Source organism: Podarcis filfolensis (genome assembly GCF_964270895.1).
Source record: "Podarcis filfolensis genome assembly, chromosome: 6".
NCBI classification, from domain to species: domain Eukaryota; kingdom Metazoa; phylum Chordata; class Lepidosauria; order Squamata; family Lacertidae; genus Podarcis; species Podarcis filfolensis.
The window spans coordinates 97,384,395-97,409,501 of record NC_139609.1 but is presented as its reverse complement, the minus strand read 5'-3'; the positions used below and the strand labels follow the sequence as shown (position 1 = coordinate 97,409,501).

Sequence of the window (25,107 nt, the reverse complement as noted above, 5' to 3'; positions counted from 1 at the left end):
ACATAAGAATTCAACAATCTAGGGGTGTCCTGGTCCTTTACTTTTTGAAATATGTTTTGTAACTGCTAGAGGCCATCTGTTCAGTGTTGTGGACCGAAGCCTGTGGATCTTGTTCCATCAGGCATTTTAAGGTAGTGTTTCAGTTTACTGTACGATATAGTTTTTTCAGTTCGTTTCATGCATGATTTGTCTTTCTGTCCACAGCTTAGAAGTGTGAGGGATTAAGCAGTATATGAATGTCTTTTAAAAAATAAATAACAGAGCTAAATCTCACAGGAAGCAGCCAATAGTGAACCGCTGGAAAAGATTTGCCTGCTTCTGTCTGCAGAATCGCGTGGACACAGAGCCCAACTCATTGACATGACGTTCATGTTTCTGAACATCCACAGATTCCTGGCAGGCTTCTGGCCAAAGGAAAACAAAAGAAATGCAGAAGAGGAAACATGGGTTATTTTATTGAAGGAACCTGCAAAATATCATTCCAAGCCTCTGGACAGAGAGTTACAGCCTAGAGAACTGGGAATGGGGGTGAGTGTTTATCAGGCAGGCGAGGAAGAAGAGTTCTCCAATCACTGCCCACTCCAGATCGAATTGTAGAGTTGGAAGGGACTCATTCTAGGTGGATGTGCTGTTTTCATTTTGGATCAAGTGTCTGGGTCAACACCTCTTGGATGCAGGTGCAGGTTTCTGGCCTCTTTTTAAACCGACATGTTTTTAAACTTCTCCAAGTGCACCATGGAATCGTCCTCAACTTTGCTGTGGTCCACTTCAATGATCACGAGACCCTGCAAAGGTGGCGGGGGAAAGCCATTAGTATTGCCACATTTTTAAAAAAAAAAAAAAACAAGGGCTCTGTGTGTCCTTTCAACCACAACCCAATCTGCCCCATGGCCTCAATCTGTCTCTCACCCCAAAAATCAGGCCAACCCACCCTGGACCAACTCAGATCCTCTCTGGATCTTGTCCCGAATCCGTTGGGGGGGGCGCACAGCTAATATCATACCCTCCAACATTCCTCAAATGCAAATAGGGACATTTCTCACTCTTTCGCCAACTGACCCTCCTTGTGTTAGGATATAGTTCCGTTCCACCTTAAGAGGAACAGGCATGACTGTTGTGTGTCACATGCCTGTTTACTTCCAGCACAAGTCTGCTGGGAACTTCCGTTTGCATATTGCTTTTGCTGTTGCTGTTTGCTGGAGACGAAGGGAAGCAGACATGTTTTTCCTTTGTTCCTGAACTATGCTGAATAAATTGCTGTAAATAATTGGCACACATGTCTCTGTCCGCCACTTCTGTTGTGAGGATTTATTCACTCTGCTGATAAGAGCGTGCCGAGTCTCTAAACATATCTGAGGCTCGTGTCGCTGATTGATGCTGTAACGGGAACTGGAGATTGCCCGGCTGCCGGCTGGTGGCTGGAGCCAGCTGGGGGCCTGCCAAATGCCCCCATCTCCCCGGCAGTATCCCAACTCCTTGACCCCCTATTTTTTGCCCCCCTCACCTCTGCAGAGTATTTTTTATCAAAAAGGGGCCACAAGTGCCACCACCATGACACTAACGGGACACAACACACAAAGTTCAAGCTGTTTCTAAGTGGTTGGAGTACAGGGGTTATGGAATCGTAGGACTGTCGAGTTGGAAGGGACCCTGAGGTCATCTAGTCCAACCCCCTGCAAAGCAGGGATCTCATAGCTCAAGCTAAAACCAGCCTGCTTGTTCATCAGACAACCCCGCAGGAAGGAAAAGCCAACGCAAGGCTGGCAAGCGCATTGCCCCACACTGACCTCCACCATCTTGAATTCAGAATTATCATAGTCAGCCCCCATCAGGTTGGGCATTTTCATCTGGTTCTTTTCCAGGGCATCTGGAAAGTGCAAAGAAGAAAGTTTCGTTGGCTTTAGAAAGAGTGGCAGGAAGTCTTACTTCTGAAGGGTGAAGTCATTGCACTGCTAAAACCCTTCTCCTGCCTATGCAACCATCTTCAGGCAGAAAACCCAAGTTGCCATTTGTTCTGATTCAGAGTTAAAGAGCAGGTTTTTCTAGGTAAAGTGGAGGGGCAAGGAGCACTCAGACAGACTGGGGAAAATGTGGACCTGGGCCTAGAAAGCATGGAGCAAAATGTATGTATGAATGAGCCCTTCTGGACATATCCAGAATACTGCAGTCAGAAGCAGCGTCTGGGTGCAAATTGCAAAAATGTCTGGGGAAATCCGTACGTATGGCAACCCATGTCAGCAGTGTAGTTTTTGGTGATTTCCCTCAAAAACAGGAAATTTGCCAACACGGCTCAACAACTTTGTGCAAAACTAAAAAAAAAAAAGATCTACAACTTTTCTGTCCAGATTTTCACTGTTTGAAATATGGCAGCCACCCTAAGCAAACATCACATCTGAAGGCAGCCCTGTTTTGGGAAGCTTTTAATATCTGAAGGACTGTTAAAACAAAAAAAAAAATTTCTTTCCAGTAGCACCTTAAAGACCAACTAAGTTAGTTCTTGGTATGAGCTTTCGTGTGCATGCACGAAGTGTGCGTGCACACGAAAGCTCATACCAAGAACTAACTTAGTTGGTCTTTAAGGTGCTACTGGAAAGAAAATTTTTTTTTTTTTTTGACTATGGCAGACCAACACGGCTACCTATCTGTAACTGAAGGACTGTTGTATTTTAATATTTTGTTGGAAGTCGCCCAGAGTTGCTGGAAACCCAGCCAGATGGGCGGGGTATAAATAAATAAATTATTTATTTATTTATTTATTTATTTATTATTATTATTATTATTATTATTATTATTATCTTACCATTCATCCCTGGGACGCAAACGCTGGCTATGGCATTCTGCATATATTCCTTTAGTTGGTCTTCCTAAAACAAGAGGAAGAGGAAGTCTTAATTACGGTTGATACACAAACTGCATATGAAATCAGTGTTAGTCCTCCACACTCAAGTAAGGGGGGGACGACGACAACAACATTTCTATCTATCCTGCCCTTTTCTTAAACCAGGAATCAAGATGGCTCACAGAAATTAAAACAACATGGATAAAATATGAAAACATATAAAGGCTCATTGTTGAAAAGCAATTAAACTCTAATAGAATTATTATTATTATTATTATTATTATTATTATTATTATTATTATTTGAATATGCATTTTATTTATTTGTTAACATTCTTATATTGCATCGGTAAACATTGTCATATTACATTACAGGACTTACTATAATATAATTTCCAACATGTATACAAAAATTATATAAAATTTTATATACCTAGAAAGAAAATGAAACAACAAAAAAGAAAGAACAAAGAGAAAAAACAAAAACAAAATCCCCCCCCCAAATCATATACATACCAACACACTAGACTTCCTGTCTATCCCGTTGTATATTCCTTTTTTACAAATGAATGTACTCTTATTATTGTATATTTCTTTACATTTTATCTAATACATTCCTATATCAATATGTGCTCTTTAGAATTAAAACAATATTAACAAAACCTACTCTGTTGAAATACTGTTCTGAGTTTGGGTTGGTTCCATTGCTGAAGGAGCCAGGCAAGTTTCTTGGTGAGTTGATGGCCCCTAAGTATGGGACGCGGGTGGCGCTGTGGGTTAAACCACAGAGCCTAGGGCTTGCCGATCGGAAGGTCGGCGGTTCGAATCCCCGTGACAGGGTGAGCTCCCGTTGCTCGGTCCCTGCTCCTGCCAACCTAGCAGTTCGAAAGCACCTCAATGTGCAAGTAGATAAAGAGGTACCGCTCCGGCGGGAAGGTAAACGGCGTTTCCGTGCGCTGCTCTGGTTCACCAGAAGTGGCTTAGTCATGCTGGCCACGTGACCCAGAAGCTGTATGCTGGCTCCCCCGGCCAGTAAAGCGAGATGAGCACCGCAACCCCAGAGTCGGCCACGACTGGACCTAATGGTCAGGGGTCCCTTTACCTTTAAGTATGGACCATTATTATAAGAGGGGAAGTTGGTTTGTGCTGGAGGACAAATGGATGTGCTACCTCCGTCCCATGGCTGAGATCCACAACCTGAGACCCTTTCAACAGTGGGGATCAAACCTGAGACACACAGGCAAGGTGGGTGTTTGGATCACTGATCAGGACAGAGCAAACATTAGAAGGGGGAAAGTTCCCAGAGCACAATGTGGGAATTCTCTAGAAAGCCTCTTGAGATGTTGAGGCACAACCTCCTGGGACCTGCCATCTTGAAGAATTCCTGTTCAGGCTGCATGCGATTGTATACCAGGGAATCTCTCACAGGCTAAACCCATTATTTCCTGAAGAATTTCTATCTCCAGACACTCAAGGAGGGTGGGGAGAAGAGCAGAGGTAGGGTGGTCTAGGTGATGTTTCTGAAAGGTCATATTTGGTTCCGGGACCTGAAGTTCCCCACCCTGCCATAAATCCTTGAAGAGATAAGACAGCAATTCCGTGTGCGCTCTTGAGTAGCCCAAGACAACCTCACACTTACATTAATGTCGCCGACTGAGGGAGAAGTCACAGATATTGCTGTTGTCCTGCAAAACGAAAGAAAGGCAGCATGTGAGGACATGCCAGTGTCTCCATCGCTTCCTCCTTGGCTGCTTTCTTGTGCTTTGTGATATGTCATTATTTGTCAGATTGAAGGGTTCCACTACTGCTTTCCTCCTCTCACCTCCCTTCAAATCCTTCCTCAACGCCCCATAATTCTTCCGCAAAAGGGCTGTAGACTCATCATGGACAAAAGAAAGGCCCTCTCCCCTTCACACGATGCAGAGGAAGGTGCGGGGAGCTTGAGGGAGGAAGGAATTCATTTCCTTCCATTTTTGGAGAGGACCAACCTGATCCAACGTTCTGAAACTAGCTTTTGGATTGGACTAGAATCCCAGTCGGACAGCACACATTTTGCTTTGGGTTTTTGGTGTACAAGAAGTACATGTGAAAATACATGTACTTCATAAAAGATTCACCTATAAATTGTGTCATCCTAGTGAACGCATCAAACAGAATTGAAAAGTGTCTATTTGGTGTAAAGCAGGCATGGCCAAACTTGGCCCTCCAGCTGTTTTGGGACTACAATTCCCATCATCCCTAGCTAACAGGACCAGTGCTCAGTGATGCTGGGAATTGTAGTCCCAAAACAGCTGGAGGGCCAAGTTTGGCCATGCCTGGTGTAAAGAGTATGTATCTTGTACTGTATACAGAAAATGCAAACGACAGGATGCAATGGAACAGATCGCTGGCTGGATGCCAGCAAAACTGAAACGGGGTGGAAATACCTGCTCAGCTCATTCTGAGCCTAAATATGGATCTGGAAGGGATGCCTTGTGGGGAAAAAGCCCAGCCTCATGTATGCCACCAAAATGGGGGGGGGGGTGTGGTCTTCATGAGTGTGAGAGGAAAATGCCATGAACTGTGCCCTCTCTGCTACTGAAAGGAAACAGCAATTATGATGCTAATGAGCAGATTGACTAATCAAGGTTTTAAGTGCACATGTTCAGACCTGCCACTGAAATTTCACAAAACAAGGAATGTGATAAAAGAAATGGAATAAAAGAAATGAGAATGTTTAAGGGGTTTGAATGCAGTGTCTCCAGGGGCCCGGGGCCCAGGGGTGCTTCTTACATCCCTAGAAAAAACAAAGTTTTAAACCTCATGCATAAAAACAGCCATAGTCTTGGAAAAGGCCCCCAGACCATCTTCTTCAGCTGAGGATTTGCTGAAGGACCGGAAGAGTACTCAGCTCAGTACCTGCCCGTTTCTGGTTGCAAGAACACTTTCATGGTGTCCTCGAGCTGCTCATAGCCAGCATCCCATTTGTGCTCCTGCAATGGAACAACAGAAGGAAGCCCAAGTGAGCGCATTGCCCTCCAAAGTGACGCATGTTTGCAGCAGAGGGAGAAAATGACAAAGGCTCCACCCTTTGCAAATGTACTTAGAGAAATGTGGAACTTTTAATTTGTAAATTTGAGGTTAAAAGGTGTGTGTGTGTGTGTGTGTGTGTGAGTGTGAGGGAGAAGTGTCCAGCTGTTGATGTGCGAACCAGCAATGAGGCCAGAAATCCTACGGACTTGTTTTTAACTTTATCAGCCAGTTTCTAAAACGGGGCACCAGGCATCTGGAAAACCTGGGGTGGAAATACCTGCTCAGTTCATTCAAATCCTGAATATGTTTTGGGGAGGGGGCAGGGGGGGGCTTGTGGGAGGGAAGCCCAGCAGGGGAGGCAGCGCAAGTAAAACATGTCAAGAACTGCTGGCCCCTGGGAGTGAGACATAAATTCTGCCTACCATGTCTATGGTGCAGACGGGTTCGTTGTCTGGGTCTGTTTTGACGTCTATTGTCGAATGGACTGCCATGACACTTTTGCCGTCTTCGATGTGAACCTTGGGCGTTTCTACAGATCTGATTTCCATCTTCACTTTCTTTGAGGGGTCCATATCTGGAAGCTGCAGGAAGTCAGAATGCAATTAAAAGCAGCAATGTAAGGAAGAAGAGAACCAAAAGCTCTTGCAGGTATTCTTATTCCAAGTCTAGTCCTCCTCCTCCTCTGTCGACTCAGGTATTGCCACACTTTCAATATTTCCCAAAGGCCTTTTTTAAATACAGTCATACCTCGGGATAAATGTGCTTCATGTTAAGTATTTTTGGGTTGCGTTCCGCGGCGACCCGGAAGCAGCGGAGCGCGTTACTTCCTGGTTTTGCCGCTCGCGCATGCGCAGACGGTGTAAATGACGTCACACGCATGCGCGGAAGCAGCGAAACGCGAGCCGCACACGTGCAGATGCGGGTTGCGTTCGCATCCCAAGGTACAACTGTAGTAGGGATATGAAATGTTATTAAAGACCAAAGAAAAGCACTTCAGAGAAAATGCAAGGTGTCATGCTCTCAGCCCTGAACAACTTCCAGCTGCCCCATTACATTTATATTTAAGATGCTGGTCATTCTTCTTGAGCCAAGAAGGACCAGTGTTGTGGCACTTTCTGTTGGGGGGAGGGAAATATTGAGTTCATTCTGAGAACATGCGCCACGTTTGTTTTTGGAAACCTATCATTAAGCTTGCATTGTCTGAAGATGCTTCTCTAAGGCTCTGTGATAGTTTGCTTGGCTGCTGTCCCCGACCCCGGTTTCTGCAGAAAAGCCTCAATCGGCTTTGTCTTCCGATTCCGGGAGGGACGTGGTGGGGCAAGTGGAAGCGTTTTCAGGTTTTCCATAATGGGCTGGCCCCTGTGAAAACAGGATGATGGACCAAATGGGCCATTGGCCTGATCCAGAAGATACTCTTCTTATACTGAGTCCTTCGGATCATTTGTTAATTGGTTGAGAAGATGTGAGGCTTTCAGAATGAATCTGCAGCAGAACGCCAAGGGAATACTTTTTTCACCCAATCACACTGTGGCTCATAGGAGCCAGTGCCTAGGGGCCATGGGGTATTCAGCACCACTAAAATATTTGAGGGGTGGGTGGGTGGGTGGGTGTCAGTGTCAGAGCACTTTCCCCGACCCGCTTGTGAGAGTCCCTCACTGGAAGTCCATCGAATTAAATCAGTCGAATCAAAAATTAAAAAAGGAGTGGAAATGTTTTGCTGAATATATGGCAAAATATTGCTCAGAAAACGATACGCTAATATGCCTAGATTAAAATGTGAAGTACTGGATGGAAGAAAAGTTGGTGAGGAAAGATAATAAGAATATATAGATGATTTGAGAAGATTGTAGAATGCAAAGATTATTGTGAATTGTATAATGTGGAGGAAATCAAGTGGGGGTGGGGGGAAGTGGGAGGAAGGAGAAAAGAATAATATGATGGATTGAGGAAATATAAATGTAAATGTATGGGGGGATAGGGAGGAAATGGTGTTGGCTTTGGTACATCTGTATTGTAATGTAATATGTGAAAACCAATAAAAAAGAAAAGGGGAAAAATATTTGAGGGGGCTGAGTCACCTCAAAGTTGATGGGCATGGCCATTCAAATGGTGTGTGAGCACTACATCATGTGATTGATTGTGTGGGGTGGGGCTTACCTGCCCCCCTAATATTTTAGTCAGGTTGGCACCCCTGTTGTGGCTGCAGATCAAAGGGTGGTTTCACAGGGGTTTCTGCCCCCTCAGAATTCACCCTTCCTGAAGAACGAGCAGACACAGCCTTTCTTCCCCCAGATCTCTCAATGGCAGTTGTCAGGTGGCGGTGTGGTTGCTCGAGAGCAAACAGGCAAGACTCCAACCTGTCTTTTCCAGGCTTTATTATTAGTGCAACCTATTTACAGTTAAGGGATGCGGGTGGCGCTGTGGGTTAAACCACAGAGCCTAGGGCTTGCCAATCAGAAGGTTGGCGGTTCGAATCCCAGCGACGGGGTGAGCTCCCGTTGCTCGGTCCCTGCTCCTGCCAACCTAGCAGTTCGAAAGCACGTCAAAGTGCAAGTAGATAAATAGGCACCGCTCCGGCGGGAAGGTAAACAGCATTTCCGTGCTCTGCTCTGGTTCACCAGAAGCGGCTTAGTCCTGCTGGCCACATGACCCGGAAGCTGTACGCCGGCTCCCTCGGCCAGTAAAGCGAGATGAGCGCCGCAATCCCAGAGCCGGTCACGAATGGACCTAATGGTCAGAGGTCCCTTTACCTTTACCTATTTACAGCGAGAGCGTCGCAAGTTCATGTCTGGCTCAGTCGCTAGCAGAATCTGGAAGTGGGCAGTCCATGTACCTCCCCCAGTCGCATGACCCCCATCCTTCTCCTCCCCTCCCCCGCCGAAACCTACTGAGCAGACTGGGCGCTGGCAAAGGGGGACTCTTCTCCGGCTTGCTCAGCCTCGGCGCTGAGGCTCTCCCTAGCATCCCCTGGTCCCACCACCTCCTCTCCACTGGAGGTGGGGCTTTCCTCTTCGCCAGAGGAGGAGCCGCTTCGCAAGACCTTCGGAGGTTCCCCATAACACAACTGCCCTTCCCTCTCTCGCCTCTGACCTGATGGCAGTTCCCTGACAGCAGTGTTGCGATAAGCAGTGAGAACTCACCCCTGGTATCATTTCTTTCATCTTGCCCACTGTTAGATCAGAAATCTGTCAAAAGAGTGAGGAGAAACCGCATTAATGGACAGCTTTAAACTCATTAATGGACAGCTTTTGGCTCCATCCAAAAGTAGGAACGGCTTGTTTCAAAGGCAGTGCCCAGGGGAGCAACGTGAAGAGATGCCACAAAAGCAGGGAATTCTGCTTTCAGTAGTGGTGGAGCCTAGGCTCGGTCAGTGGAAATCATTATTAGCAAATGCAAGTGGAAATGTTTCTTTTTCAAAGGCACAAACTCATCATCCTATGGCAAATCCGGGAAAGCTTGCAAGCAGCCAGTAACAAAGAAGAACCTAAAACCAGCAGTTCTAGTTGTGAACGCTTTCAAATTATCCACTCTTGCTTTCCTCAAAGTGCCACTCAGCAAATCTCCATCCACTTCCTACCTCTGAGATCCCTGATCTCTGGCTGTGTCTGAAGACTGAAGACCAGAAATTTAAGAACCTACAAGAAACTGAAATTGACTCCCATCCCTAGGCGGGGCAGCGGCAAAGTTGGAACCAACAGAGCCAATTCCACTGGTTCATCCATATAGCCTTGACCTCACCACTGGTCTTCCAGGTGAGCTGCAGAAACACCACTGTCAGGAGGACAGGAGGACCTTTGCTCTGACAGCAGCCACCGCTGACTTCCTCCAGTCATAATTAATGGTGCATCACCTTTAGAGGAAATTCTGTCACAGGCACGGAAGTGGACATGCCAAAAGATTCAAGAAATCAAATATCTGCTCACTCACAGAGTCACTAGTAGCGTCACAGTCCATGTCTTTCTTGAATAGTTCCAGCACAGTGTTCAGGATATCTGTTGGTATGATGACTTGAGTAATGTCATCAGGTCTTGCGGAAGACCCTTCAGAACCTGGTGCTTCACAGACATTTGGAATTTCATTTCCATCTGTGTCACGGACTACCGGCTAAAAGAGAAGGTAAGAATAATGGTTGCATCGTTTGAAAAGAACCCAAAAATATAATCCACATTTACATTCGATGGGGTGTAGGACCTTGGCCAGCTTCTTTTTTCTTTGTTCTTTTGGTCATTTACAAGTATGTGGGTGAATTACATCCTCCTTGACGGGGCCTTCTCTGTGGCAGCCCCTGAGTTGTGGCATTCCCTCCCCACAGAGGTGGACCTGGCTCCTTCATTATCTGGTTCCATTGTATGCTGAACATGAACCTCTTTGCCCTGGCCTTTGACACTTCAGATACATATTTTCAGGAATCAAACTATTCTTATGACCAGTGCTTTTTTTTTCTAAAAAAAAATGTTTAGGGGTACTCTCATTTTGACTCAAGACAACCACCATTTTATAGTTCAAATCAGGTAAAATGTTTAGGGGTATGTGTACCTCTGTGCATCCCCAGAAAAAAAGCACTTCTTATGACTGTAAATTGCTTTCAATATTGTGATTTTTAATTGTTATGGCCTGTGCTAGAATCTTACCGTGAAGGCTGGGTAAGAAATTTTGGTGGCCACTGAAATTTTAAAGCCTAAAGTCCACCACTGAGTTATGGTTCTGTTTTGTTTTGGTTTTGCATAATTGCATTTATGTTTTATCATGATAAACTACCCTGGGGGCACTTTAGTAGGGCTAAAAGGTGGTATAGAAATGTGTTTGTTTCTTCATTAAGCGAAGTCGTAGTCCCACCCTATTCCGCCTTGGTCAGACCTCACCTGTGTCCAGTTCTGAACGCCACCATTTAAGAAGGCTATTGATAAACTAGAAGGGGGGCAGAGAAGGGCAACCAAGATCATAGGGGTATGAAGAAGAAGAAGAAGAAGAAGAAGAAGAAGAAGAAGAAGAAGAAGAAGAAGAAGAAGAAGAGTTTGGATTTGATATCCCACTTTATCACTACCCAAAGGATTCTCAAAGTGGCTCGCAATCTCCTTTCCCTTCCTCCCCCACAACAAACACTCTGTGAGGTGAGTGGGGCTCAGAGACTTCAGAGAAGTGTGACTGGCCCAAGGTCACCCAGCAGCTGCATGGGGAGGAGCAAGGAAGCGAACCTGGTTCCCCAGATTACGAGTCTACCTCTCTTAACCACTACACCACGCTGGCTCTCATCATAAGGAATGGTGGAGGGAGTTGGGAATGTTTAGCCTGGAAAAGAGGAGACTGAGAGATGATATGAGAGCCATCTTCAAATATCTATAGGGTTGTCCCATGGAAGATGGAGCAAGCTTGTTTTCTCCTGCTCTGGAGGGTAGGACTCGAACCCATGGCTTCAAGTTACAAGGAAGGAGATTCTGACTGAAGTCGGGAAGAACCTTCTGACAGTGGAATGGTCTCCCTCAGAAGGTGATGGACTCTCCTTCCTTGGAGGTTTTTCAGCAGCGCTTGGATGGCCACCTGTCATGGATTCTTTAGCTGTAATTCCTGCATTGCAGGCAGTTGGACTGAATGACCCTCAGGGTTCCTTCCAACTCAATAATAATAATAATAATAATAATAATAATAATAATAATAATAATAATTTATACCCCGCCTATCTGGCTAGGCTTCCCCAGCCACTCTGGGCGGCTTCCAACAAAATATTAAAATACCGTAATGCATCAAACATTAAAAGCTTCCCTAAACAAGGCTGCCTTCAGATGTCTTCTAAAAGTCTGGTAGTTGTTGTTCTCTTTGACATCTGGTGGGAGGGCGTTCCACAGGGCAGGTGCCGCCACCAAGAAGGCCCTCTGCCTGGTTCCCTGTAACTTGGCTTCTCGCAGTGAGGGAACCACCAGAAGGCCCTCGGCGCTGGACCTCAGTGTCCAGGCAGAACGATGGGGGTGGAGACGCTCTTTCAGATATACTGAACTCTACAATTCTATGACTCCATGATTCCAAATAAAACTGGCTGACAAGAAGTTGGACTGGACGGGCCTTTGGTATGATCCAGCAGGGATTTTCGCATGTTCCTATAACCTTCTGCCTCTGCTTCACAGCTGAGCGGGTCCCCTGCTTTTGTCAAAGTCAAGGGGTACACGCTGCAGAAAATGAACACCTCTTGGTTCGCTCCTTTAAGAGCCTTCACTGGGCAATTTCAATTCATAGAAAGGGGGGAGGCTCTGAAAGATCATGAAAAGTGATACAAAGTGCAAGAAGATATAACTGGCACACAGCAGAGCTATCCACACTTACCATGAACTTCATGTTCAAGGAGCCATCAGATACTTCCGGCAGCCCGTCCATTGTATACTGCATTGTTCCCCGCTCACCAATAGGGTATTCCTCTGGGAAAATGACATGGAAAATGATTTGCAGCATCTGACAGGGCAAATAACCATGGGTGATGTAACTATTGCCTTCGCACCTTGCCTGAGGCTTCCCGGAAGCCTGTCCACTCTTGCAAAGCAATTCCTAAGTCCTTAAGCTACTGCCCTGGCAGAATAATGTCTTCCTCCATGAATAAATCTGACTCGGGGCTTATCTGCACTCACGTTTTGCCCTGCCTTTTCCAGGCACAGGTCCATGCTTGAAAGCTCCAAGTCCAAACATCATCATCATCATCATCATCATTATTACCCTGAGCTTTCCCTGCAAAAATCTGCTCTTTAGCGCTCAATTGGAGCAAACGTCTTTGGGTTTCCCTCAGATTGCTGTTTGCTCCGATTGAGTGTTAAAGAGCAGTTTTCATGGGGTTTTAAAGAGCAGTTTTCATGGGGAAAGCCCAGAGCAAAAACAAGGGTACGTGGACACTGAGCTTTAAAACGCAGGCTGTGCCTGGAAAGAACGGAGGAAAGGTAAGTGTCGTCTCCCTTGGGAGGTTATGGAGATTTTTAAGCAGAGGTTGGAAGACCACCTGCCATGAATGCTTTAGCTGAGATTCCTTCGTTTTGCTGTATTTTTAATCTTTGTTGGAAGCTGCCCAGAGTGGCTGGGGAAACCCAGCCAGATGGGCAGGGTACAAATAATAAATTATTGTTATTATTATTATTATTACTACTACTACAGGGGAGGGGGTTGACTGGATGACTCTTGGGGTCCCTTCCATAGATTCTATGATAAGCCAGAACAGGTTGCTAAGAAAGAAGGATGCCAGAGGCCGTAGCTTTGGTGCCTGAGCTGTATTCCAAAGCTACGGCTCAGTCTGAGTTTAGTCTGAGAAAAATGAGCGTGCACATTCTCTGTCGAATGCCCACTTGCAAGATTCCCATTGCAATGCGCAGGATTTCCTTGGCAAGTAAGTCCAAGTGGAAAGAACTGTGGAGAGGTTGAGGACCACTGGAGGAGCTGTTTGTTTAAATCCATATTCAGATAACCACCTGGGTTAGATATAGCGGAATGAACAGGGTCCTTCATTCATAAAGCTTGTGATCACTGTGGGTCATCTTGGTCCTAGTTCGCCACATACCTGGAGCACTGACCTGAACCGAGCCACCAGTTTCTAAGAGTTAAAAGGAGCAGTATAGAACAAACAGCCTTGGTCAACCTGGTGTCCTCCAGGCATTTTGGACTACACTGGCTGGGAGCTGAAGACCAACACTCCCAGAGGGCACAGGTTGACCAAGGCTGGCGTAGAAGGTGCCAGCTGAGCTTACCAAATGCTTTCTTCATTTTCTCCTCTATGTGTAAGAGCACTTTGTCTGTTGCTGGGCACATCTAGAAGAGAGAGAAACCCGAAAGGCATTGAAGCAGACTCAGCTGCTGTTAACATGTTCTCATGTGAGCTGTGCACCAAGCATATTTCTGCACAACCTCAACAGACAGCCCCCCCCCGTAGGTTCTCTTTCAGGTCCATCAGACTCACCATGCCAGGGAGGACTTTAGTGAGGGTAGAATTAAGAAATTTGTTCACAATCTTCGGAAGCATGCTGTGGGGAGGGAAAGGGACTTCGTGAACATGAGGTGTTGGGAGATCTGAGCTGAGAACAAGAGCCATTCGCTTCTTTCCTGGCATCTAAACCTCTGAATGCGGCTGCTTTTAATAAGAGTTGCCATTGATATACAGCCATCCTCATAGGTTTTGATACCAGCAATGCCCAGGGAACTTCTGTTCACCAACGAATTGAAGTTTTTGGGAGGTCTTTTTCCTCCAGAGGGTATCTAACAGCTTGTCCACACTTCCACTTGTCCTGTGCCAACACCCCAACCCCAGTCTCCAGGGAAGCTACTTTTATCCCTGCTGGGGAGCAAATACAAATACCGTATTTTTCGCTCCATAAGGCGCACTGGACCATAGGGTGCACCTAGTTTTTAGGGGGGTAAATCAAGAAAAAAAATCCATCCCGCTCGCTGTCTTGGCTTCCTCTTTAGTCGCGCACAACCTCTCCAGCTGGGAGAGGCTGCGCGGGGCTTTGGCAGAAGCCAAGACAGCGAGTGGGGTGGATCCCACTCGCTGTCTTGGCTTCATTTTTAGCCGCGGGGCTGGGGCAGGGGAAGCCCGAGCTTCCCTCGACCCCAGCCCCCAGAACAGGCAGCTATCCGCAAGCCTTCCGAGCGCAGCGGGAACTCCTGCTGCGCTCGGAAGGCTTACGGATAGCTGCTTGAAGCCCCCAGAGCGCAGCCTTTGAAGCCTCCGCAGAGCAGTGGGGTGAAGGCACCTGCTGCCCTGTGGAGGCTTTGCTCCATCTCCCTGTTCTGGCTTTGGGCTTAGCCGCGCAGCCTGCATTCCCTCTATAGGACGCACACACATTTCCCCTTAATTTTTGGAGGGGAAAAAGTGCGTCCTATAGAGCGAAAAATACGGTACCTCCTGCGAATCATGACTTGTTTTCTACCCTCTGATTGAAGGCATGCTAAGGAGGTTCACATGGTGTCTTCATTGCATGTCTTTAAACACCAGGCAAAAACATTCCTCTTCTCGCAGGACTTTGGCTAATGAAACCATCTATGGCAGGAGTTGACAACCTAAGGCCCATGGGCTTCCATGCACCGCACTAAAGCGGTGCGGAGCAGAGCGAGGACCGCCTTCGGTGACACTGGCCAGCTTCCCATTGGCTGCAGGAAGCTCAAACGTCCGGGGACCCTGTGTGATCGCCACAGTGACGAACACAATTTCCTTCTCTGCCCCTTCTGATAGCAGTTGGCAGGGGGAGTCTGGGTCCTAAGACGTGGCAACCGGCAGCACAAAGCAGCTTAGCCTGCTCAGGGAATGCCTTGCAGACCAATAGCGACGGGAAAACCTTTTGACTGGATGCTGCCATCAAAAAACACAGGACGAAAACACCCCTCTTCTGCATACTCAGAGAATATGGACTGCAGAGAAGTGGACTGCTGGCCAGAGCAGAATTCAAAGCTCTTTCTTGGAATCTTGCTGGGACTCACCTGCTGGGAAGGTTGACTCACCTGCTGGGAAGGTTGGTTTTGCAGCTTATCAGCTCCACCATACAACTCTTTGATTTCAACACGAGGTCTTTATTGGCATCGTATTCCATGCTGCTGACTGTTGTCATCTTTGATTTCACCGTGATCTCCATGGTGCCACCAATGAAGCTGCACAAAATGAAATCTGGTTCTTAGGGACAGCAGTTTCTGACATACTTGGCCCTCCCTCACACTTCATAGTGACCAAACCGTTGTCTAAATTCAGAATCTACTGGCAGAGGAAAAAAGAGACAGAAGGCGTCTCCGGGCCTGAATTCGCATGAAAACAAATAGCACATACCTGATGTTAATCTCGCTGATCTTATCTGTATATTGATAATCAGTGCTTTTTTCTGGGGGGGGGGGTGTAGAGGTATGCATACCCTTAAATGTTTTGTGAATCTAAGTTTGGCCTCATTGACAGCAGTACAGTCATACCTCGGGTTACAGGCGCTTCGGGTTGTGCAATTTTGGGTTGCGCACTGCGTTGAACCCGGAAGTACCAGAACGGGTTATTTCCGGGTTTTGGCACTTGTGCATGTGCAGAAGCGCTAAATCACGCTTTGTGCATGAGCCAAATCGCAAACAACCGCGCATGCGCAGACGCGAGGGTCGCGGGTTGTGAATGCTGCGGGTTGCGAACGTGCCTCCCGCACGGATCACGTTTGCAACCCGAACATCGACTGTATTTCAATATGAGTAGGAAAATGAGAGTACCCCTACACATTTTTATTTTTTTTAGAAAGAAAGCACTGTTGATAATTGTTTCAAATTGTACTCCGTACACTGCTTAGGGATTATTGGACAATAAGTGGTTTGTAAATTGTAAATTTAAAAAGGGAAAAAAGGCACAGGGACATGCAGTCTTCCTAAGTTTGCAGACTCCTCTCAGACCTTTGTGTGCTGAGCACCAAAGTCTGAACAGGATCCTGAACTGAATATTCTTAGATACCTCCTAGCAATAAGGAATGCTTCCCAGTTGCACAGAGGCATCTAAACATTGTCAGTGGAAAATCTAAGAACTGCCTCTGCACAGAGAAAGCTACTTGAGTTTAGGAAGCAAGCTGCGAGCTTATCTACACAGAGAAGGCTCTGCTGTCATTTGGAGAAAAAGAGAAAATGAGACCACAATTCCACTGCCATCGTCCTAGAGTGGGGGGTCCCTTAAAATAGGGAGGTCCTATTCCATTATCAGGGGTGCGGGTGGCGCTGTGGGTTAAACCACAGAGCCTAGGACTTGTTGATCGGAAGGTCGGCGGTTCGAATCCCTGCAACAGGGTGAGCTCCCATTGCTCAGTCCCTGCTCCTGCACACCTAGCAGTTCAGAAGCGCGTCAAAGTGCAAGTAGATAAATAGGTACCGCTCCAGCGGGAAGGGAAATGGCGTTTCCGTGCGCTGCTCTGGTTCGCCAGAAGCGGCTTAGTCATGCTGGCCACATGACCCGGAAGCTGTACGCCAGCTCCCTCGGCCAATAAAGCGAGATGAGCACCGCGACCCCAGAGTCGGCCACGACTGGACCTAATGGTCAGGGATCCCTTTACCTTTACCTTATTCCATTATCATTATCATTATCCTATTTATAGCCTGCCCATCTGACTGGATTGCTCCAGCCGCTCTGGGCGGCTTCAACATATATATAAACATAATGAAAAATGAAAAAACTTCCCTATGCAAGGCTGCCTTCAGATGGCTCGGGGGCTGGATAACTCCATACCCTCATTTGTCCAGTGAAAATAGGGGTGTCCTAAGGAACATTGGACAGGGACATGGGTGGCGCTGTGGGTTAAACCACTGAACCTAGGACTTGCTGATCAGAAGGTCAGCAGTTCGAATCCCCGTGACGGGGTGAGCTCCCGTTGCTCGGTCCCTGCTCCTGCCAACCTCGCAGTTCGAAAGCCCGTCAAAGTGCAAATAGATAAATAGGTACCGCTCCGGCGGGAAGGTAAACGGCGTTTCTGTGTGCTGCTCTGGTTCGCCAGAAGCGGCTTAGTCATGCTGGCCAAATGACCTGGAAGCTGTACACTGTCTCCCTCGGCCAATAAAGCGAGATGAGCGCCGCAACCCCAGAGTCGGCCACGACTGGACCTAATGGTCAGGGGTCCCTTTACCTTCACCTAAGGAACATTGGGGACACGGGTGGCACTGTGGTCTAAACCACTGAGCCTCTTGGGCTTGCCGATCGGAAGGTCGGTGGTTTGAATCCCCGCGACGGGGTGAGCTCCCGTTGTTCGGTCCCTGCTCCTGCCAACCTAGCAGTTCGAAAACATGTCAAAGTGCAAGTATATAAATAGGTACCGCTCTGGTGGGAAGGTAAACGGCGTTTCCGTGCACTGCTCTGGTTCGCCAGAAGCGGCTTTGTCATGCTGGCCACATGACCCAGAAAAACTTTCTGTGGACAAACACTGGCTCCCTCGGCCAGTAAATCGAGATGAGCGCCGCAACCCCAGAGTCGTCCGCGACTGGACTTAACTGTCAGGGGTCCTTTACTTTTAGTTTTTAAGGAACATTATAGGATCAGATCAGAAACTGGGATAGCTTCTGTAAATCTGGGACTGTGTCTAGAAAATAGGAACGCTTGGAGGGTCTGAGTGTGGTCGCCTCCAGATCTCCTGTCATCTTGCCAGCTGGAGCTGATGAGAAGTGAGCCCATCAAGCTCTGGGGGGCACCATGTTGGCCATCCCTGAACTAGTGCACCCTTGGGATCACCTAAAGGACTGGACTGCTGCTGTGTCTTTCTCCGAACCACCCTCTGAGACCTTGCCCTGTATTTGGAAGCAGGTTCTTGCTCACCTTTTCCCAGCAATTGTTATCTGACATCCCACTGCCATTTCGATGTTCCTAGGTTCTTGCAAGCGTATTTCAATCACAGGGGGCTGGATCTCCTTAACTTTCAGCCTATGGGACAAAAGACATAATGCATTGAAGCAGAGAGACCATGGAAAGAACAGGCATGGAGTCTAAGCAGCCATCAGCGTAAAGCTCTGATTCAATAGTAAAATGCGGGTTTTCTGGGGGAAAGCGCTGGGACCCCAAAATTGGGTGGGGGTGGGGGGGAGGTTACTATATTATGCATTTTTGTGTTTTTTATAGTGTAAACCACCCTGGGATCCTCAGGTGGACAGCGTTATAGAAATTTAATAAATAAAATAAAATAAAATAATGCAACTCATTGGGGAATAAATTAGGAGAAATATATCAGCTTCTCTTTATTTCTAGTCTTTATTTTCCACATCACTTATTTATTCTTTAAAAAGTCCTCGCAAAAAACATCATCAGCACCGTGGGAAAATTTTTTCCTAATCTGCACAGGCTTCTATGCGCTTCTGCCAAATTTACATATTTTTGGCAAAGCAGTTTTTCCCTAATATAATGCATTGTTGTATTTACCCATCCCCAATAAAGTATGCATTTTTATAGATGCTGTTACCCCAGTCAATACATTTTTAAATGAAATTCCTTCCCCATACCGACCCAAATGTTTGTGTGACAGGACAGCGCTTTCCAAATAATAATAATAATAATAAATTTTATTTATATCCCGCCCTTCCCAGCCAAGACCGGGCTCAGGGCGGCTAACACCCAATATAAAAACAAATTGATTGAAATACAACTTAGAAACAAGATTAAAATACAACATTAAAACATTAAAACAGGTCATTGCAAGAGGCTGTCACTTATAGTTTTTGCATACAGGGACAGCATTCCATGGGCCAAGTTAAAATATGTGTTGATCTTCTCAACTTCTTCTAGTACACTGGCATTAGTTCGCCTGTCCTCCCAAGTGATATGTATAACTTTTCGAAGACACCATTGATGGAATCTTTTGAGGAGTTGGAGATGGCATTTGTAAGTGGTCCACGTAAGGTTGGTAGTACAATAGCTTTGTAAACAAGTATTTTGGTTTCCCTGCGAATGTCCCAGTCCTCAAACACTCTGCATTTCAAATAGGAGAAAGCTGCACTTTTACATATTTTTCATATTTTTTATATCACTTGAGAAGACAGGCGAACTAATACCAGTATACTGGAAGAAGCAAAAATCACCAGTGTTGAAGCAATGATTCTTCAACATCAGCTTCGTTGGACTGGTCATGCCGTGCAGATACTTGATGATCATCTTCCAAAGCAACTACTCTATTCCGAAGTTTAAAATGGAAAGTGTAATGCTGGTGGTCAACAAAAAAGCTTTAAAGACTCACTCAGGGCAAATCTTTAAAAATGTGGTATAAACACTGATAATGTGGTAACACCGGCCTGCGAGCGCTCCAGCTGGAGAACAGCCTTTACCAAGGGTGTCCTGGGCTTTGAAGACACTCGAACTCAGGACACAAGGGAGAAACATGCTAAGAGGAAGGCACACTTGGCAAATCCACACCGTGATCAACTCCCACCTAGAAACCAATGTCCCCACTGTGGAAGGACGTGTGGATCCAGAACTGGCCTCCACAGTCACCTACGGACACACCGTTAAGACCATATTCATGGAAGACAATCTTACGCGGATGCAAGGGATCGCCAGAGAAGGTCTTCTCAACACATTTCTACTGGCGCACTGGCATGCCAGGTCCGCTTCCAGTTGGTACAGGCTGACATAGCACCCCCCTCCCCAAAATGCCTCACCCTTTGATGCCTTTGATAGCTTTCGCGCCACCCTGGTTTTTGGCCGCAGCTTCTGCCAGTTCCTCCATAATGTTGCTGTCAGTCATGGATTTCTTGGAAGCTGAAAGAGATATGCCAGCCCGTGAATTCATCCTGGAGAAGAGTGACTAGTGGGGTGCCACAGGGTTCTGTCTTGGGCCCAGTCTTATTCAACATCTTTATCAACGACTTGGATGATGGACTCAAGGGCATCCTGATCAAATTTGCAGATGACACCAAACTGGGAGGGGTGGCTAACACCCCAGAGATCACACTTCAAAATGACCTTGACAGATTAGAGAACTGGGCAAAAACAAACAAGATGAATTTTAACAGGGAGAAATGTAAAGTATTGCACTTGGGCAAAAAAAAATGAGAGGCACAAATACAAGATGGGTGACACCTGGCTTGAGAGCAGTACATGTGAAAAGGATCTAGGAGTCTTGGTTGACCACAAACTTGACATGAGCCAACAGCGTGACACGGCAGCTAAAAAAGCCAATGCAATTCTGGGCTGCATCAATAGGAGTATAGCATCTAGATCAAGGGAAGTAATAGTGCCACTGTATTCTGCTCTGGTCAGACCTCACCTGGAGTACTGTGTCCAGTTCTGGGCACCACAGTTCAAGAAGGACACTGACAAACTGGAACGTGTCCAGAGGAGGGCAACCAAAATGGTCAAAGGCCTGGAAACGATGCCTTATGAGGAACGGCTAAGGGAGCTGGGCATGTTTAGCCTGGAGAAGAGGGGGTTAAGGGGTGATATGATAGCCATGTTCAAATATATAAAAGGATGTCACATAGAGGAGGGAGAAAGGTTGTTTTCTGCTGCTCCAGAGAAGCGGACACGGAGCAATGGATCCAAACTACAAGAAAGAAGATTCTACCTAAACATTAGGAAGAACTTCCTGACAGTAAGAGCTGTTCGACAGTGGAATTTGCTGCCAAGGAGTGTGGTGGAGTCTCCTTCTTTGGAGGTCTTTAAGCAGAGGCTTGACAACCATATGTCAGGAGTGCTCTGATGGTGTTTCCTGCTTGGCAGGGGGTTGGACTCGATGGCCCTTGTGGTCTCTTCCAACTCTATGATTCTATGATTCTATGAATTAGACCAGCAGAGCCCGGTTGCCATAGCTCACTATGAAGCAGCCCACAGGTAAGGCCATTCCTCCATTACTATTAGAATTGTAGAACTGTGCAGTTAGAAGGGACACCAAGAGTCATCTAGCCTAACCCCCTGCCAAGCAGGAATCACAACTAAAGAATCCTTTACAGATCACCATCCAGCCTCCATTTAGCTTCTTATTAGCAGGACATCCCCTCTCTAAATTTCCCCCCTTTAAAGAGTTAAGTCTAGTCAGGGTTCTTGTTTAACCAAGATTTTAAACCAGGCTTTGTAAAGCTTCCTTATAGGGTGTGGATACATGATAACTTTAGGGACATGGGTGGCGCTGTGGGTTAAACCGCAGAGCCTAGGACTTGCTGATCAGAAGGTCAGTGGTTCGAATCCCCGCAACGGGGTGAGCTCCCCGTGCTGGGTCCCTGCTCCTGCGCACCTAGCAGTTCGAAAGCACGTCAAAGTGCAAGTAGATAAATAGGTACCGCTCTGGCGGGAAGGTAAACGAGGGCCTGGCATGCTCTGGTCCAGGGGGTCACGAAGAGGCAGACATGACTAAACAACAGCAACAATGTGCCTGTCTGGTATGAAAATCTGATGTGTCTCTAAAGGGCCACAAAAACAGAAAGATGTGTTTTATTCCCATTGAAATCATTTTAACTAGGTTGCATTGGAGGTGATTTTGGGGAGGTATATTTCCTGTTTTCTTGAAGCGTGGGGCTTGCAGGGGAAGCGGAAGCCAAAACCTGGTCAAGCCGGTCTAGTCTAACCAGGCAAGAAGGCTGGGTCAAGTCCAGGCAAAGGTGAAGGCAGATCTCCCTGAGCAGCTCCCAGTGGCTGAGCTTCAGAAGATGTTGTCTCAGCAAAGAGCTGAGTCCGTCTATCCAGTGGTTGGCCCTGCCTACCTAGGGAGCTAGGTTTATGTTGTGTTTATGGTGTGTAAGGGAAGAACTGGTTCTCTGAGTCTGAGCAAGCTACATCCTCGGTTCAGAAGGAGCCTGGGAAAGGGGATAAGGGTCTTTCTCCCCCACCGAAGTGGAACAGCCTGTTCCCTTCCTCATCCACTTCTTTCTCAGGGTAGCGAAAGGGATTGGTTTGGGAGTCATGGCAGATCGACTGCTTCCCAGGAGAGACATATTTGTACATCCAACAAGTTTATGTTTAAGTTTATGTCACTTACCGACCATTATTGTATGTTTATCAAGTTTCACCATGGGCGGACGGCACTCGGAGGTTTCGTCAGAAAGGGCTGCCCAGCTGCAGAACAGCAGCAGCAGGCAGACCTGCGTTGCCTTGGGACAGAGCCCCATGATGCGTCACCACCACGGACGGAAGAAGACGGAGAAGACGGGACCCAAGGACCTAAGGTGGAAGGAGCAAACGTGGAAAAAACAAACCCACAACAACACGTTATTAGTTTGGGTTATGAACGAATTACGGTGGTTGAGATTTAGAACCCAAAATGAGGGACTTTGAGGGTGTACAAAAAGTGAGTTCAAATGTGTCACCGGAATTTCTTCATTAAATTAAATGCCTAAGTCACAAAAACATTAAGTCAAAATTGCTGTATTTTGAACTTGTCTACAGGGAGGAGCAAATGAGCTCTTACGCAGCCGCAATTACTTTTGAGAAGATCTATCAATCAATCGGCTCCACTTTTTCCCCCAGTGGAAATTATTTATTTATTTAGAATATTTCTTAACTGCTTTATATTCACAAAAATCTCGAAGTGATTTGCAAAAAGATGAAAACCAGATGCAATGGGACAGAATTCTCAAAACGCTATAGAGAGTAGAGGTCCAGTCCCTGAATAAGATAGGAGTGGAATACTTCACTGCAGTCCTAGATTCACTCTGTACAGGCCATATAAAGCAGAGCACACCTCTCCGTTCAGACCGAAAGACCTATCTACTACCGTTTTCTATTTCCCACCATATTTCATTTATTTGTTTAGCAAGGTTTATATATCACTTGATTGTTTTAAAAAAAAACCACTTCTGAGCGGTTTACAAAAATGTAAAATAAAACACTTAACTCTGTTGACTAGAAAGTTAGAACTAAGTATTTAAAGAATGATTTTTGCAACGTGGTTTTTATTCATTTTCATCTTTAAACTGTTTGACATGTTTGCACTGAGATATAGCTCTGTTTGCATTAGAGCACATGACATGCAACAATTTCATAAAAATAAAACAATAAACAGTCAAGAAGAAATTAAAATCAACCATAAGCTAAAAGCACATTAAAGCATCTCTGTGCCGAGATAGGCTTGCCTAAACAAAAATATTTTAAGTGGGTGTCAAAAGGCACAAAGTCCTGCAGTGCAGGTGCTGCCACACTAAACTGAGCCCGGCTTCAGCTGGGGAGGGTGGGATATAAATAAAATTTTATTATTATTATCATCAAACTAAATTCTAATTTATGCAACATTTAAGGTTTGTCCAAATGACCTGCTTACCATGCATTTGCCGTGTTTTGTTTGCCTAAGGCTTACTTGGAGGTTAGACACAGTCCTGTGTTTACTGAGCATTCATTCTGGTTTATTTGGGGGCCAGTTATATGAGAATGAGCCTTCTTCATTCGCTTGCACAAAGCTTCTGCGGAGGTCAGACTATGTCTATACTTTATTGAGCATCTGTTCCGATTTGCTTGTGAGGCGTTTCTATGCCTTCCTGTAAACGGTTCACTATTTTCACACTTTTGTGCACATTTTCCACATCACTTTCCTAGCCACGGAAGTGGATTTGTTGCACCAGGGTGGGTGCTTCTGGGCTGTCGCTATTTTCAAGCCGGATTCAATCACATCCTGGCAAATTCAGGGCAATTCAAGCTGATCTGGAGTTCTTGCAAAACAAACCTGCTTTCCCCAAAAGATTGGACTCTTTTGCCAGAAGGAAAGTTACAGGGAAATGCAATTTCCTGGCGCATGCTTGCTTTTGATGCAGCATCACCTAATCTCCCTACAAGCAAATCAGAATGGATGTTCATTTTTAAAAAGTTGTCTGAAAGTGACTGGTAGCAGAGCGCTTTATACCGCGCTAATCTTGCAAACCAAAATTTCTGATATGTGCTTGTTTCCCTCCTGCTAATTAACGACGGTTTGGAGGCTCTCTGAATTAGCTGCAAGCAAATGGTGACATACGAGCCATTTTGGATTTAGTAGTAATTACAGGCTTGTTTCATAATCACACTTGATGAAAAGGACTTTTTGTGCAGAGAATGCAAAATCAGCAAAGTCTCCAGCCTCAAAGGCTGTCTCCAGAACCTTTCTCTTTCTTGTAGATCTCCTACCATCAGAGGTGTCTTGGGACAACTGCATCGCTCACTTACCTGTCCGGCTGGACTGGAGATTCCTCAGGAGCAGACAGAGCTTCACCTGCTAATCTCCTCTTTGATGATAGGGAAGCGCCAGATATTATATACTCACACCAGGAATGAAAGAACCAATTCAGAGCTTCGATAAGCGCTGGGATGTGCGAAGTGAGCACACGGTGGCATCTTCCAAGGTAAATATTTTTACTGACATATTGGAAAATTTTGGAGAAGTCGCCAAGTGCCAGGGATCATATGACTCTCTGGGAGGCGCACAGAGGCAAGGCACTGGATCAGGCCACAGGAGCCCAGCAGGTGACGCTAAAAAGAGCAGGAGGAGATGGATGGAAAACGGGGCTGTCCAGAGAGGAGGACGACACACACGTGCACCATGTGACACGTGGCTCGCACTTTCTCACCAGGGGTTCACCAGCCCTGGCTCCTCTCCCATGCTATGGTTTTATTGGTTTACTTATTATGGTTTCCCATCCCTGTCCCTCCTTGTAAGGGGGGTTTCATTTGACGGAGAAAGCAGCCAACACTTTCCCCCACTCCAGCCTGGTCCTATAAACTGTTTCACATTAAATAGACGCCACCTCCTTAACATTTATTTATTTTTTCCCACAATAATATTTATTAATTTTCAATAAACATAACAAAAAAAAGAATATGCAACAACACAACAACAACAACAACAACAACAACAACAACAA

General features: G+C 46.2%; 1 protein-coding gene across 1 annotated transcript; it reads right to left on the bottom strand.

The window, feature by feature from the left end:
* Nucleotides 1-428: 428 nt before the first annotated feature.
* Nucleotides 429-22,458, bottom strand: LOC310764808 (BPI fold-containing family B member 6-like). Its single transcript, XM_083619307.1, has 15 exons — nt 22,263-22,458; nt 19,951-20,050; nt 18,122-18,226; nt 15,313-15,459; nt 13,775-13,838; nt 13,566-13,626; nt 12,166-12,257; nt 9,778-9,954; nt 8,991-9,035; nt 6,273-6,431; nt 5,737-5,810; nt 4,478-4,523; nt 2,801-2,864; nt 1,788-1,867; nt 429-785 (listed from the first exon to the last, which is right to left on the bottom strand). Exons 1-15 carry the CDS (start codon nt 22,390-22,392, stop codon nt 699-701), a joined length of 1,431 nt encoding a protein of 476 aa, XP_083475433.1. The 5' UTR covers nt 22,393-22,458; the 3' UTR covers nt 429-698.
* Nucleotides 22,459-25,107: the final 2,649 nt, after the last annotated feature.

Excerpts from the sequence above, each read along its gene's own strand:
- LOC310764808 (XM_083619307.1), bottom strand. The coding sequence starts at position 22,392 with ATGGGGCTCTGTCCCAAGGCAACGCAGGTCTGCCTGCTGCTGCTGTTC. Across the intron at positions 15,460-18,121 it reads ATAACAATTGCTGGGAAAAG|CTTCATTGGTGGCACCATGG; the intron begins GTGAGCAAGAAC and ends CATTTTGTGCAG. Across the intron at positions 4,524-5,736 it reads TTGCAACCAGAAACGGGCAG|GACAACAGCAATATCTGTGA; the intron begins GTACTGAGCTGA and ends TTCGTTTTGCAG.